At 38.2% G+C, this 12,595-nt stretch overlaps 1 protein-coding gene across 1 annotated transcript in view; it reads right to left on the bottom strand.

Annotated features, from left to right (window-relative positions):
* The window catches only part of PKP4 (plakophilin 4), a 253,243-nt gene that overhangs the window by 90,709 nt on the left and 149,939 nt on the right, over nt 1-12,595 (bottom strand). Inside the window, exon 4 of the mRNA XM_060106074.1 lies at nt 2,408-2,442. Within this exon, the coding sequence (XP_059962057.1) occupies nt 2,408-2,442 (35 nt within the window). The remainder of the gene's footprint in view (nt 1-2,407; nt 2,443-12,595) is intronic.

Raw genomic sequence — 12,595 nt, 5'->3', positions numbered from 1 at the left:
CCATCGTGCGTCTTCACAAGCGCATTCTCTCCATATGAAAATCCATGCAATTACACACCATGCCTGCCTGGCTTTTGGCAGTTAAAAAATCCACAACTGCCCCCTCTAGCTCAGTTCAGTCAGGATGTTTCTCCAGCTCTACTTCAGGCAGCACTGCTGGCATAGCTCTATCTCCTTCATGGTTCCAGCTAATGCTGGAAAACTCGCTGGGTCCCACCTCCCACCACTGCTCCAGTTTGGTGGCAAAGCAACCCAGCCCCTTGTCCCTACAGTCTTAGACATGGCAGCAGCTTCCAGGAATGACCACTCCTTTGGGTGGTTGGGCCCTGACTGACACAGCTATTCTCCTTGGGCTACAAAGAACTCTCACCTATCAAACACTAGCGCTCCAAGAGAAAAGGGCAACCGCGGGATACTGAAACATTTTGTACATAGAGATATAAACGATGACACTCATGAGGGAGTATGAGAGGACTGGTCTCATATACCTAAAGGGAGGGAGAATGGATGCAATCTTTTTAGGAAGGCAACTTGGTAATACATTTAAAGAGCCTTAAAAATGTTCATATAGTTTGAATAGTTTTCTTCCTAAAAGTCTAGCCTAAGGTAAATCAAAGCTGCAGATATAATTTTATACACAAGGATGTTTACCATAATGTTATTTATTACAATGAAAAGTTAGAAACAACCTAAATGTCCAAAAATAGAGCTATGGGTAAACATGGTTTACACTTGTAGTTTTCCTTTACAGAATCCACCCCCGTTGCCCCCAATTTTAAGTGTATAGGGTTATATACCTCCACTAGAATTGAAACACTTAAGAGGGCAAGGATATTTGTTTTAAATCTTGACAACTATGTGCTAGCCAACTAGACTCTCAAGAAATATTTTTGGAATAAATTAATGATGCAATATTAAACATGAACTTACAGGAGAATTTTACATTAAACGGTACGTGTTTGCCATAGCCAAGTAGCAAATGCACTGTATATATTTCTTTAAACTGAATTTTTCAACTCTCTTTTTAACAGTTCATAGCACTGCTATTTCTCCTGAGGAATGTTTAAATCAGGTGATTTTTTGCTCAAACGATTTCCAGTGGCTCCCCATGACGTGCAGGAAGTTCAAAGTCCCTGGTATTTACAGATCTCTATAATTTGGCCCAGTGTGGCTGTCTAGCCTTTGCACATCTTATCATCTCTCAGACTAGTTTTAAATGTTCCCATGAGACATTTCTGTCGTCTCTTCTGCCGCCCAATGACAGTGCTCTCTCCACAGCCGGGCTGCTGGTCAAGCCCCAGGCTCCAGGCTCATCCTCTCTGCAAAGCTATCTCAAAAGTGGGCTGTCCATTTAATGACAATGTTTCCCACATAATACTTACTTGGTAGTTAACCACATATTATTTCATGCCATGTATTTCCTTGTATTAAACTGCTGTTTGTAAGTCTTGTTAAGTAGCCTTTCACATGTCTCTTCCTAATCTATGGTTTGAGTAGAATACTACATTTCTTGGGAATAGGTTCTTTATAAAATGGCAAATTGCCTTGTATCCACTATAAATAACACCAGAATCCTGGTGCCAGGCTCAGGTAAACTCAGATACCAGGCATTTGGTGAGTTAAGTTTTACTCAATTCAAACCTTGTTTAAAAACAGCCGAAGTATTTAGATATCAAGGCCTATTCTAGCATTCACACATTGCTGGCATTGTCCTTTACATTACGAGAGGTGAGGGAGGTGAGGGGCATATGTGTGTGGAGCCCAACACTGTCTGACCAATGACACGTATAGTACTTGGCTCACGATGTGGTTACTCAGGAAGCGTTTAATGAGTGAAGACTGAGTATGAAGATATCAAACATCTGTGAAAGTGGCAGACATGCTCCTCAATGTAATTCATCCTTGATATGAGGTGAATTTAGGGTAAAAAGAAGAGATAAAGAGACTATGTCAGAATCTTCCAGACTATTTTAGAAGCTATCAGGTGGTCTACATCTGGATACATAAGGAAAATGAACATTTCAGGAAACTCTTCTCTTGAGTATGAGAAACACTGTAAAAGGAAAGACCTTGACTTATATAACTGATATCCCAGATTATACAAAAACCTTTGGGAGGGCATCCCTGTATTTCTTTATGATAAAAAATTCAGATATTGAATTGATATTAAAAATGTTTTGATGCCCAATGCTTTAACTTCTTTACAGCTGGCATATATAAATCTATTCAAGTATGTTAAACAAAATTAAGTATATTAAGAAAGTACTACTTCAAAGCAAAGCAGTTCAATATTGTCACTATTAAAGGCTTTGCTTGGCTGATTTCACCAAGACGTAGTAATTTAAGAGAGCAGGCTCTGTCTGTGCAAAACTAAAGGAAGATATTTTATATGATTAAAAACTCATACCTGTTGATCTCCAAGGAAATGACTTCTCAGTTGAGCTAGAGAAAAAGAAGGAAAAAAAATGGAACATTTACTTCCTTTGTCATAAAATTTAACTTTGGATCTGTTTTGCATATAGACATTTAATTTTCACATTTAATTATATAAAAGTATAAAAACCTCAAACAAAATTTAAAATGACTGTTCTAAGTTAATTTTTAGACAGTATTAAACCCTCCACATCAATTTGGGACAAAACTGTATTTCTTGGAAATTAAGACAAGTTATAAAACGACTTACAAAGTTGTAAAACGACTTACAAAATGACATAAAAAGTATGATTCTCCTTGGATAAGACTAATACAATAGCACAACTAACTGTGACCTTCATAGTACTTATATGAAGTACTACACTGCTTTGTGTGGAATAACTAATATGAAAACTATATATAAATTAAAACAACATATACATTATGCTGTACAACATATACATTAAAAAGAACCAAAAAGGCTGTTAAGAAGTTCATTCAATTTACTTATTTTCAAAAGAAGCCCTAGATGCTATAACAGACACATAAGTTAATGGGGTCATTTTGAACTGAGTGTTGCCTTATAAAATTTAAATATCCTAAACCTTTATATCAAAATATAAGGTTTTACACGCTAGGAGAAAATTTTAACTGTATATTTTTCTTGGTCTATAGAGTACCAATTTTAAAAATTTCTGCATAAAAACATATCTGTGCCTCCCTGGTCCCCCTCCCCCACTTAAAATACTCAATACGGGAAAGCATGGTGCTTAGGGGACGGTGTGGTAGAACAAAGGTACAAGAGGCTGGATTATTAGGCATTTATTAAATGTCAGAGTAAGTACCTCACATATATTATCTCCTTTATATTATTCACAACAACCTAACGAATAGGTACATTATTATCTTTACAGATAAAAACACTGGCCAAAGTCTTATGCTAGTAACTGGAAGAGCTGGAATTCAAACCCAGGATGGTTTGATTTCAAAGTCAGGGCTTCTCACCACTGTGCTATATAGTAGAATAGCCTGTGATCCCATTTTTGCATTAAACACACACACACACACACACGCACACACACACTATGCCTAGGAAGAAGTCTAGAAAAATAAAAACCAAAGTGCTAGCAGTTATTTCTGTGGGGTACAACTAAAAGGAGTTTTTTCCTGTTTAAACATTTGTACTTTTTTTCTGGAAATCAGAAACAAACACATACTGAAGTATTTTGGAAGTGTTTATTAAGTTTATGGAAAAGGTATGTGACTTTGGGCTTAAGGAAACTCTGTAACTTAAAGAAAGGGACATCCTTTCAGTGCTGTAGGTGTAAGATTTTAAGTCCTTGTTAGTTGCTTGATATTCCCCCCCAAGTCATTAAGTGGCTAATCAAACTCTTGCTGGTTAAAAACTCTAGATTCAGTAAGAATTCCCTTAACTTCAATTTTGACTGCGATTTGCCTTTTTGTCACCACAGGCGGAGCTGCTCACATTCCAGGACCTTGAACTAGCTGCAAGCAGGGGGGCATGCTCTCAGTGAATGGAGTCAGTTAATGCTAATCTTCAGCACTCCAGTCATGTTCCTGTACCTGATGTACTCCTAACTGATTTCAAAAGGGACTGATGGGGAAGAAAAAAAGATGAAAATTTGGTCAAGTATCAATAAGGGCACATCTGTCTTGTTCCTGAAGATAGGTCATCACATTCTTATGACTTCAAAAGTGGTTTCCTAGACTGAATTTCAATTCCTCTTGAATATGTTTTTATTATTTAATTCTATTATCTAAATTAGTTTTCTAATCACTGAGGTTGCTATTACCCAACTGTGTTCCTATTAACATGTTCACATTTTTTGTCAATATTAAAATACATGGTAAATCAAACTGCCATCCAGAATTGTGTAATATACCTCAAGTTTCTTGGGAGTGATAAAGTCTGTTATCTTCTGATTGAAATTTATATAAACTTTAATGAAATATGTTTACAAGATTTTTATTCTTGAAGTTATAGATCATAGAATATAATTCATCTTAACTGCTCAAATTGGGCAAGGGTTGCGGCTGTTTTGCCCATCTCTTTAGGTCAAGTGCCCAGCATACTGCCTGGCACATAGAAGATGCTTAATATACATTGTTGCTGTAACACAAATTGTGAAAAAGTAATACCATGTTCTTCATTGTTCTGAAAGATCAGGTGTATGTAAATTATTACTTACTACTTTGTTCAAACAGGTCAAATTATTCTCTCCCACTCCAGGTAGGAAATTCCAGTGGCCTCACTGCATAACAATCAGGCAAACAGCATTTTTGCTGCTGAAAAGGCCTTTGGTCATGAAAATACAATAAGGTATTCCTAGGTGAAGGCAAGGGGAAGTCTCTGTTAAAATTATTTTTCCCTACTCTATTCTAGACAAACAATAGAAATCACTAGGAAAATAAGTTAATATTGAGGATTAAAAATAAGCAAAAGTTCCATTTTGAAGACTATATATTCAGCCCGTTTACCTTCACACTGATTCCACAATTCTGTGAGATAGCTGGTCATTATATGTTATTCAGAACAGTCTATTTCTTTCTGAACCACTTACTTTATATGATTCTCAAATTGTTCACCACTCTGGGATTCAGGGATCACACAGTAAATATGTGCAGTTTTGAAATGCTGTTTTAAGTCACTGAATGTTTTAAGTCACTTTTATTGGAACAATGAAATGAGAGGCAGCTCCACATTAGACACAGGCATATTCCTTCCTTCCTCTCTCCTTCCAGCCATCTATTCCTAGAGACACTTCCCCAACTTTTACTGAGTGTCTACAACGTGTCTACAGGCACTGTGGCCATGAATGACTCCATCCCATTCCCTTTCACTTCTCATCTGAAGATGCCAAGCAGTTTATGTTCTAGGATCTTTCACTGGAATGTGAAACATTTTAAAATACAAGAATGGGATCATCCACAATAACTGTTTCAGTGGGAAAATGTATTCAAAATTTCCAATAATGTAATTATCAACAAGCTTCTAGAATGAAATCCATTTATAAGTTTGGGTCTTCTTGGTTAGATAGTGAACAGCAGTTAGGAGCAAGCTCATTTGCAAATTAATAAATCAAGGCAATTTATTTTAATGTGAAAAAAATCTTAGTTTCGTTTTAACAAAGACACCATGTCTTCAACACAGTATTGCACGAGAAAATGCAATAAATCACTATAAAATTCTGTACACTTAAGAAATTATATATTTTTTCATTCATGGACATAAATGGAGGCAAAATTACCTTTGTTGAATATTTATGGCTGTCTGTGAAACCCAAACCCCCTTTATCTTGACATCCCATGCTATGTGTGAGAAAACTAGCCTCTCACCCTCCTCTGCAGCCAGGGAGCCGGCCAGTGACCGAGGGTCTAGAAGGAGGCATGTGAGGGAGGTGGTGGCACCGTGGGGAGCAGTAGCTGGGGCACTGGCCCTGGTCACCCCGACTCAGAATCTGGCTCTCTGGGCCTCCTGGAGGTTCTGAAAGTTGTCACCTAACAGCTTCTGATAAGTTCCTTTCCTGCTTATACAAGTCAGAGAGGATTCTACCGTTGGTAGCTGAAAGTTCTGACTGGTGTTTTATGACTGAAAACAAATGCAAACAGGCCCTCTGAAAAGAGCTAAAACCTCACTCCTTAACTCTTTACCTGTATTTCCAAGTGCACACTGGATATTATACATTTTGTACTCAACACATTGAAACCCTTTTTCCCCCCAAAAGAACTCCCATTTAATCATGACCACCTAGTCACTCACACTGAAGAACATGGAGTCATTTTATTGTCTCCCCTACCCTGCCCACCTCACTAGCATGTAAGCTCCATGAGGGCAGGGAAGTCTGCCTTGTTCACAGATACGCCTCCAGAACCTACGACAATATCTGGCACATGGCGCTCACTCAAAACATACACCTTCTGAATTCATCCCTACCACCAAGAACACAGTTCGGGCCTTCATCCTCTCATTGTCTTTTGGCTGGATCATTCTTTCAGTCTCTCTCCTAACTTGTCTGCTTGGCTTTGATTTCTCATCCTTTCAGGCTCTCTTCCAGGCTGCTGCTACAGTGATTTTTCAAACCTGAAAACAGTCAAATCTGAAATTCTCCTGATGCTAACGCACAACGGATCCTTACAGGATAAATTTCAAACATCTTAGTTAGTATGGCAGAGATTCAAACATCTTTGTATGGCACAGAAGGCCCCCCACCACCTGGTTCCTTCCCGTTTGCCCTTTCCCACACAAACCTACATTCTAGGCACTTCTAATTACTTGCAGTTTCCTCACATACCAGGCTGCTTCACGCTTCCAATGCTATTTTGGGGGTAGAATGTGTAGGAACACAGTCTGGAAACTCAGATTTACACAAATTCCAGAATGGTATATGTGGTACAGTGTAACAATACATATGTCATACACCCATGAAATGGAACACTCTTAAGTTTACCTTCACTTTGTATCACTTAATAACAGGAATATCTTTGGAAAATGGTCTACTTAATAAAGTCACTACTCAATTTCCTCCTGATTTCCTACTGTGCCAGATGTGAGCTTAAGTGGACAGCAGTAGGTAAACAGTAGGGGACGGGGGAGTAGAGAATTTGATGGAGCTACACAGTAACTTTACCATGTCATTTCCCTCACCTTCTCCCTGGTCTAGATGGGGCTCTTTCTATCACTAGTAAAGTGCAAGTTACTGTCATTATTCTCCTATAAGATACACTGAATTGGGACAGAATCCGAGTTATTTCACTTTGTTTTATTTTAAAAAAGTCATCGTGTTAAGAAATTTTATACATACATATGTGTACACACACAGCCATATATACGTGAACCCTTATTAGTAGTTCAAAAAACTAAGCACAGCCAAAAACAAATTCAATTTCACTTGGCATTAAAGGACAGGAATTACTGGAATGAATATTCTAGAAACTATTTGATTTATGAATAGAGCACAGGCGTGTACCACTGTCTAGACCACACACCCTCCACAGCGTCCTCTCTGGTGAGCACTAATCATCCTTGGAGAATTAGTTTGATGAAAATTTATCACTTCCTCCTTTACATCAAGAATGTACCCATTAGTCTATCTCGAATTTTGTTTTTCATATGATTGTAATTGCAGGATTTGTTTACCTGTTTCCACTACCAGACTATGGCTCTCTTGAGGGTAAAGAGTGTGTCTTAACTCTATCTGCATCCGACCAGCATTGAATAGGATGCTAAATAAATGATAGCTGACCTTAACTTTTTGGGTTGTTCTTTATTAAGGCTAATCCTACGTTATTTTAGAAATTGTTTCAATCATTCTACAAAGGAGATTTTGGCTCTTTCTACATCTTATAGAAAAGATGTCTATTGTAAATATTATAGGGATCAATCCAACAAATATTTATTGATCATCTACTGAGTGCCAGACATTGTTAGAGGCTGGAGTATAATGGTGACAAGAGGCAAAGCCTTTGCCTTTTGCATGCTCACAATTGTCTTGTAATTACTCATTACAGTACGCATGTGACTGCCCCACTGGATCACATGCCCCTCAAAGGCAAGGTGTCAAGAGACTTTTGAAAGGCTGATCTTAAAGGGAGAAACCTGTAAAAGAGAGTACTCTGATGAGTCCAGTAGTGTAATGGTTGAAGAAGCATTCACATATCTATAAAAACCCAAAGTGTGAAACATTTGTCTTTTAAAACAAAAACAAGACCCAGCTCTCCTTCTACTTACCTATGAAAATGAGGTAAATTGGTATTAGGACTACCCAGGTAGGAATTTGAACATGAAGCCTCCGAGAGAAGAGGTATGTAGCAATGTGAAATGTATTGTCATACTCAAGAATTTGCTTCAGTTCCCACAGATCAAAAATTATACAGTGCTAGAAATCAGCCAGTTTGGGAGGCCATCAATATAATAGTCCACATGTGCAGATAAACCTGACATGTCATGTCTCCCCTTTGTATTATGACAATCTCTTCAAATGGTTGTTTAAATCACCCCAATTTAGCAGCATTACATAATCTATGTATTTCACTATTGCAACATATTCTTTCACAATATTTTTCTAAAATGACTCTTAGGTGATCTTCCTTTACTGAACAGAGGTAATTAATAGATGAACTCTCATTGATCATATGTTCATTAATCTTACTATAAATATTTTCAAAACTGTATGTGTACATTGCTGGCCTGACTTTTTACTCTTGACTTTCCTATTAGTTTTACTATTTTGAGCTCTGACCATAAATGTTGAGTTCCACACAAAGGTTCTATATTTCTGGACATTCAGATGGTCGACAGGCATGTGAAAAAATGCTTGACATCATTAATCATCAGAAAAATGCAAATTAAAACCACAATAAGATGTCACCTCACACATGTCAGAATGGCTATCATCAAAAAGAACACAAACAACAAATGTTGGTGAGGATGTGGAGAAAAATGAACCCTGTACACTGTTGGTGGGAATGTAAATTGGTGCAGTCACTGTGGAAAACAGTGTGGAGGTTTCTCAAAAAAACTAAAAATAGAACTACCATATGACAAAGAAATTTACTCCTGGGTATATATCCAAAAAAACAAAAAACACTAATTCGAAAAGATACATGCACCCCCAATGTTCACAGCAGCATTCTTTACAATTGCCAAGATATGGAAGCAACCTAAGTGTCCATCAACACTGGATAAAGAAGATGTGTGGTGTATGTATACGTATATACAATGGAATACTACTCAGCCATAAAAAAGAATGAAATTTTGCCACTTTCAGCAACATGGATGGACTTCGAGGGTACTATGCTAAGTGAAATGAGTCAGACAGAGAAAGCAAACACTGTATGATAGCATTTATATGAGGAATCTAAAAAATACAACAAACTAGTGAATATAACAAAACAGAAACAGACTCATAGCTATGGACAACAAACCAGTGGCTACCAGTGGGGACAGGGATGAGGGGAGGGGCAAAATAGGGGCAGAGGGTAAAGAGGTACAAACTATTATGTGTGAAATAAATAAGCTAAGAGGATATATTGTACAACACAGGGAATATAGCCAGTATTTAATAATGACCGTAAATGGAGTATAACCTTTAAAAATTGCGAATCAGTACATTATACACTTGTAACTTATATAATATTATATACCAACTATACTTCAATTAAAAAAAGTTCTGTATTTCTTCTGCACGTGTTAACTCTTGAATTTAAGAACTACCACATGCTTACAGATGAAATCTCAGTAGCTGGAATAAATTCCAAAATGCATTTTTCTCCCTCTCCACCAATTCATTACTAACTGAAGTTATTCCATTAGCAAATGTTCTGGATTCTAAATCCATTATGAAAAAATTTCTGGCAGCTCATTATTGGTTTGTTATAACTGCCTTTGTAATCCATTGCTCTAATATTTATAAGTCCACCTTTCACTTGATTCCAAGGTCCATTTCTCAGTTAAAAAAGAAAAAGTTGGTTTGTTTGGGTTTTTATTTTAGGCGATTAATTCATATTGAAATTACTTACTACCCAGCTATCCTCTAGGCATTACAGATTACTTTTTAATGAACCGCTTCAGAATCTTCTTAGGTATGAAAGCTAGGCTCCATAGTCCACAGGTCACTCCAGATTTCCTATTATGCACCTCGGATTTTCTCAGCCAGAATCTGGCAAAATAACTACTAATGATTCTCAACTTTTGGTCTCTATTTGGAGCGCTACCAGATAAAATTTAAAATAAATTCCCTTAACGGAGTAAGCCATTCTATCCAATACCTAAATTTCTCTATCTTCATTAATTATAATTAAATCTTGAATTATGATATAGTGATAACATCATACCACACTTTTAAGTCTTTTAAAATTTCTATCTAGTATTGCTTTGACTTTCCTTTTAATTAGTACTGTTAAAACTTTACCTAGTTTCTGTTAATGCATTTGTAAAATATTCCGTTAGTTTTTTGTGAGTTCTTAGCTGGGTAAAGCTCATTCTGTGGTTTAGCTTTCTTGAGTGCTCTTGAATTTATGCTTGAGAAAGGCACTTTTTGAAGATAATGCCTGTGGAAGTCCCAGGTTTTAAAGCATCACCATGTAAGCAGGTCAAATTTCTCCTCACCTTGACCTTGGCAAGAATGTTCTTGAGTTCATTTTATACTCATAATTAGCACGGTGAGAAGTGGGGTCTAGAAGACTAAGATGGAATCAAGGGCTCTCTAATGCCATGAGCCATCTTCTGATGTTCCAAGAACTCATACCACCTAACAATAGGATACTGACAGGTTTTTTAACAGTTTTGTTTTTCTTATGTTTGGGAAACAAGGACCTCATCTCTCCCTTATAGTTAGATAAGAATTAACTAAGGGCCTCCCTGGTGGCGCAGTGGTTGAGAATCTGCCTGCTAATGCAGGGGCCACAGGTTCGAGCCCCGGTCTGGGAAGATCCCACATGCCGCGAAGCAACTAAGCCCGTGCGCCCCAACTACTGAGCCTGCGCTCTAGAGCCTGTGCGCCCCAGCTACTGAGTCTGCGCTCTAGAGCCCGTGCTCTGCAACGAGAGAAGCCACCGCAAGGAGAAGCCTGCGCACCACAACGAAGAGTAGCCCCTGCTCGCGGCAACTACAGAAAGCCGTATGCAGCAGTGAAGACCCAAAAATAAATAAATGCAGTCAAAAATAAATTTAAAAAAAATTTTTAATGAATAAAATCTATCTTTAAAAAAAAGAATTAACTAAGAAGTAAATTCTTTACATTAAACAGAGACATACTCTCTGTCTTACTGCCAGAACTAGAGCAATTAGACAAAATTAAATACATTACAATTATTCTTCCTGAGACAGCTGTGGATAGCTATCCTTCCACTAGGTTATTTCAGTAAGTCAAAGACGGGAAGGCCAATATGTACCACAGACGATGAAGGTGAACGGCTCTGCCTGGCTGAAGGAGAGGAGGGGAGCTGGGAGGCAGACGGCTATCCCTACCCACCACGTTATTTTTCCTAAGGGGCTCTGAGGACCCTAGTTTGACAAATCACTAGCCTTTAGATAATAAGGGTATTTTAGCAGTAATAATTAGAAAGCAATCCTTCTTAGTATTTTACTACATTTTTGGGAGCCTCTTCCAAATTCACTTATTGTCTATTCATAACCAATCTCAACAAAAACAAAAACAAATCCAAAAGCTCTTAGTCCAAATTTATGATTTTTCGGGACTGAGGCTCCTTTCTGTGTCCTCTTTATTGTGCTCTCAGACCCTAGAAAATTTTCTATTGGATAGAGACTGATTTCCTTCTTCCTGCCAAAGGACCACTTGATAGCAGCAGTCAGGAAAAGTGAAACCATGACAACATGCCCATAATTGTAGTTTATTATTATTTTTGTGTGTTATGGTTTTGAATTGCCCCTGAAAATGGCACATGCCTGTAATTTGAATTGAGCAAGGCATAAAAAATGAGACAGGGCAAAGGCTCTCTTTTCATAATTATTTACATGTCTGAAGGTGACACTGAGGTTAAAGAAAAGGCACTTGAATTAAAAATGATGTCCTTCACGTAGAATGCAGCTGCTCCTGAGCCATCAGCAACAGGACATGAGCCCTGAGTTCCCTTCCATGCATGGTGATGGATATGTGCCCGTCCACCTGCACTCACTTGTCACAATCACCTGGGTGACCAACAGAAGGAACAAGCAAGGCGGCTGCAGGAAGGCAGGCCTGAGGCTTCATGGAACACGGGAAAGGTCAAAAGCTTACAGTCAGACCCACATACTCCTTGCTCAGTGACACTTCACCTGAAAAAACTGGCCACGCGCTCAGAATATGCTTTTACAATTTCAGTCTTTAAAAAATAATGAGGGGGCTTCCATGGTGGCGCAGTGGTTGAGAGTCCGCCTGCCGATGCAGGGGACACGGGTTCGTGCCCCGATCCCGGAGGATCCCACATGCCGCGGAGCGGCTGGGCCCGCGAGCCATGGCCGCGGGGCCTGTGTGTCCGGAGCCTGTGCTCCGCAACGGGAGAGGCCACGGCAGTGAGAGGCCCGCGTACAGCAAAAAAAAAAAAAAAAAAAAAAAAAAAAAAAAAAAAAAAAAAAATAATAATAATAATAATAATAATGAGGAACAGCAAAGGGTGGTATAAAAGTACAATCTTGGTTTTCCACTGGCTGCTAGCAAGTTTA

This window comes from Mesoplodon densirostris, chromosome 8, assembly GCF_025265405.1.
Source record: "Mesoplodon densirostris isolate mMesDen1 chromosome 8, mMesDen1 primary haplotype, whole genome shotgun sequence".
Lineage (NCBI taxonomy): Eukaryota > Metazoa > Chordata > Mammalia > Artiodactyla > Ziphiidae > Mesoplodon > Mesoplodon densirostris.
The sequence above is the reverse complement of the archived record's forward strand: the minus strand, read 5'-3'. Positions and strand labels throughout refer to the sequence as shown.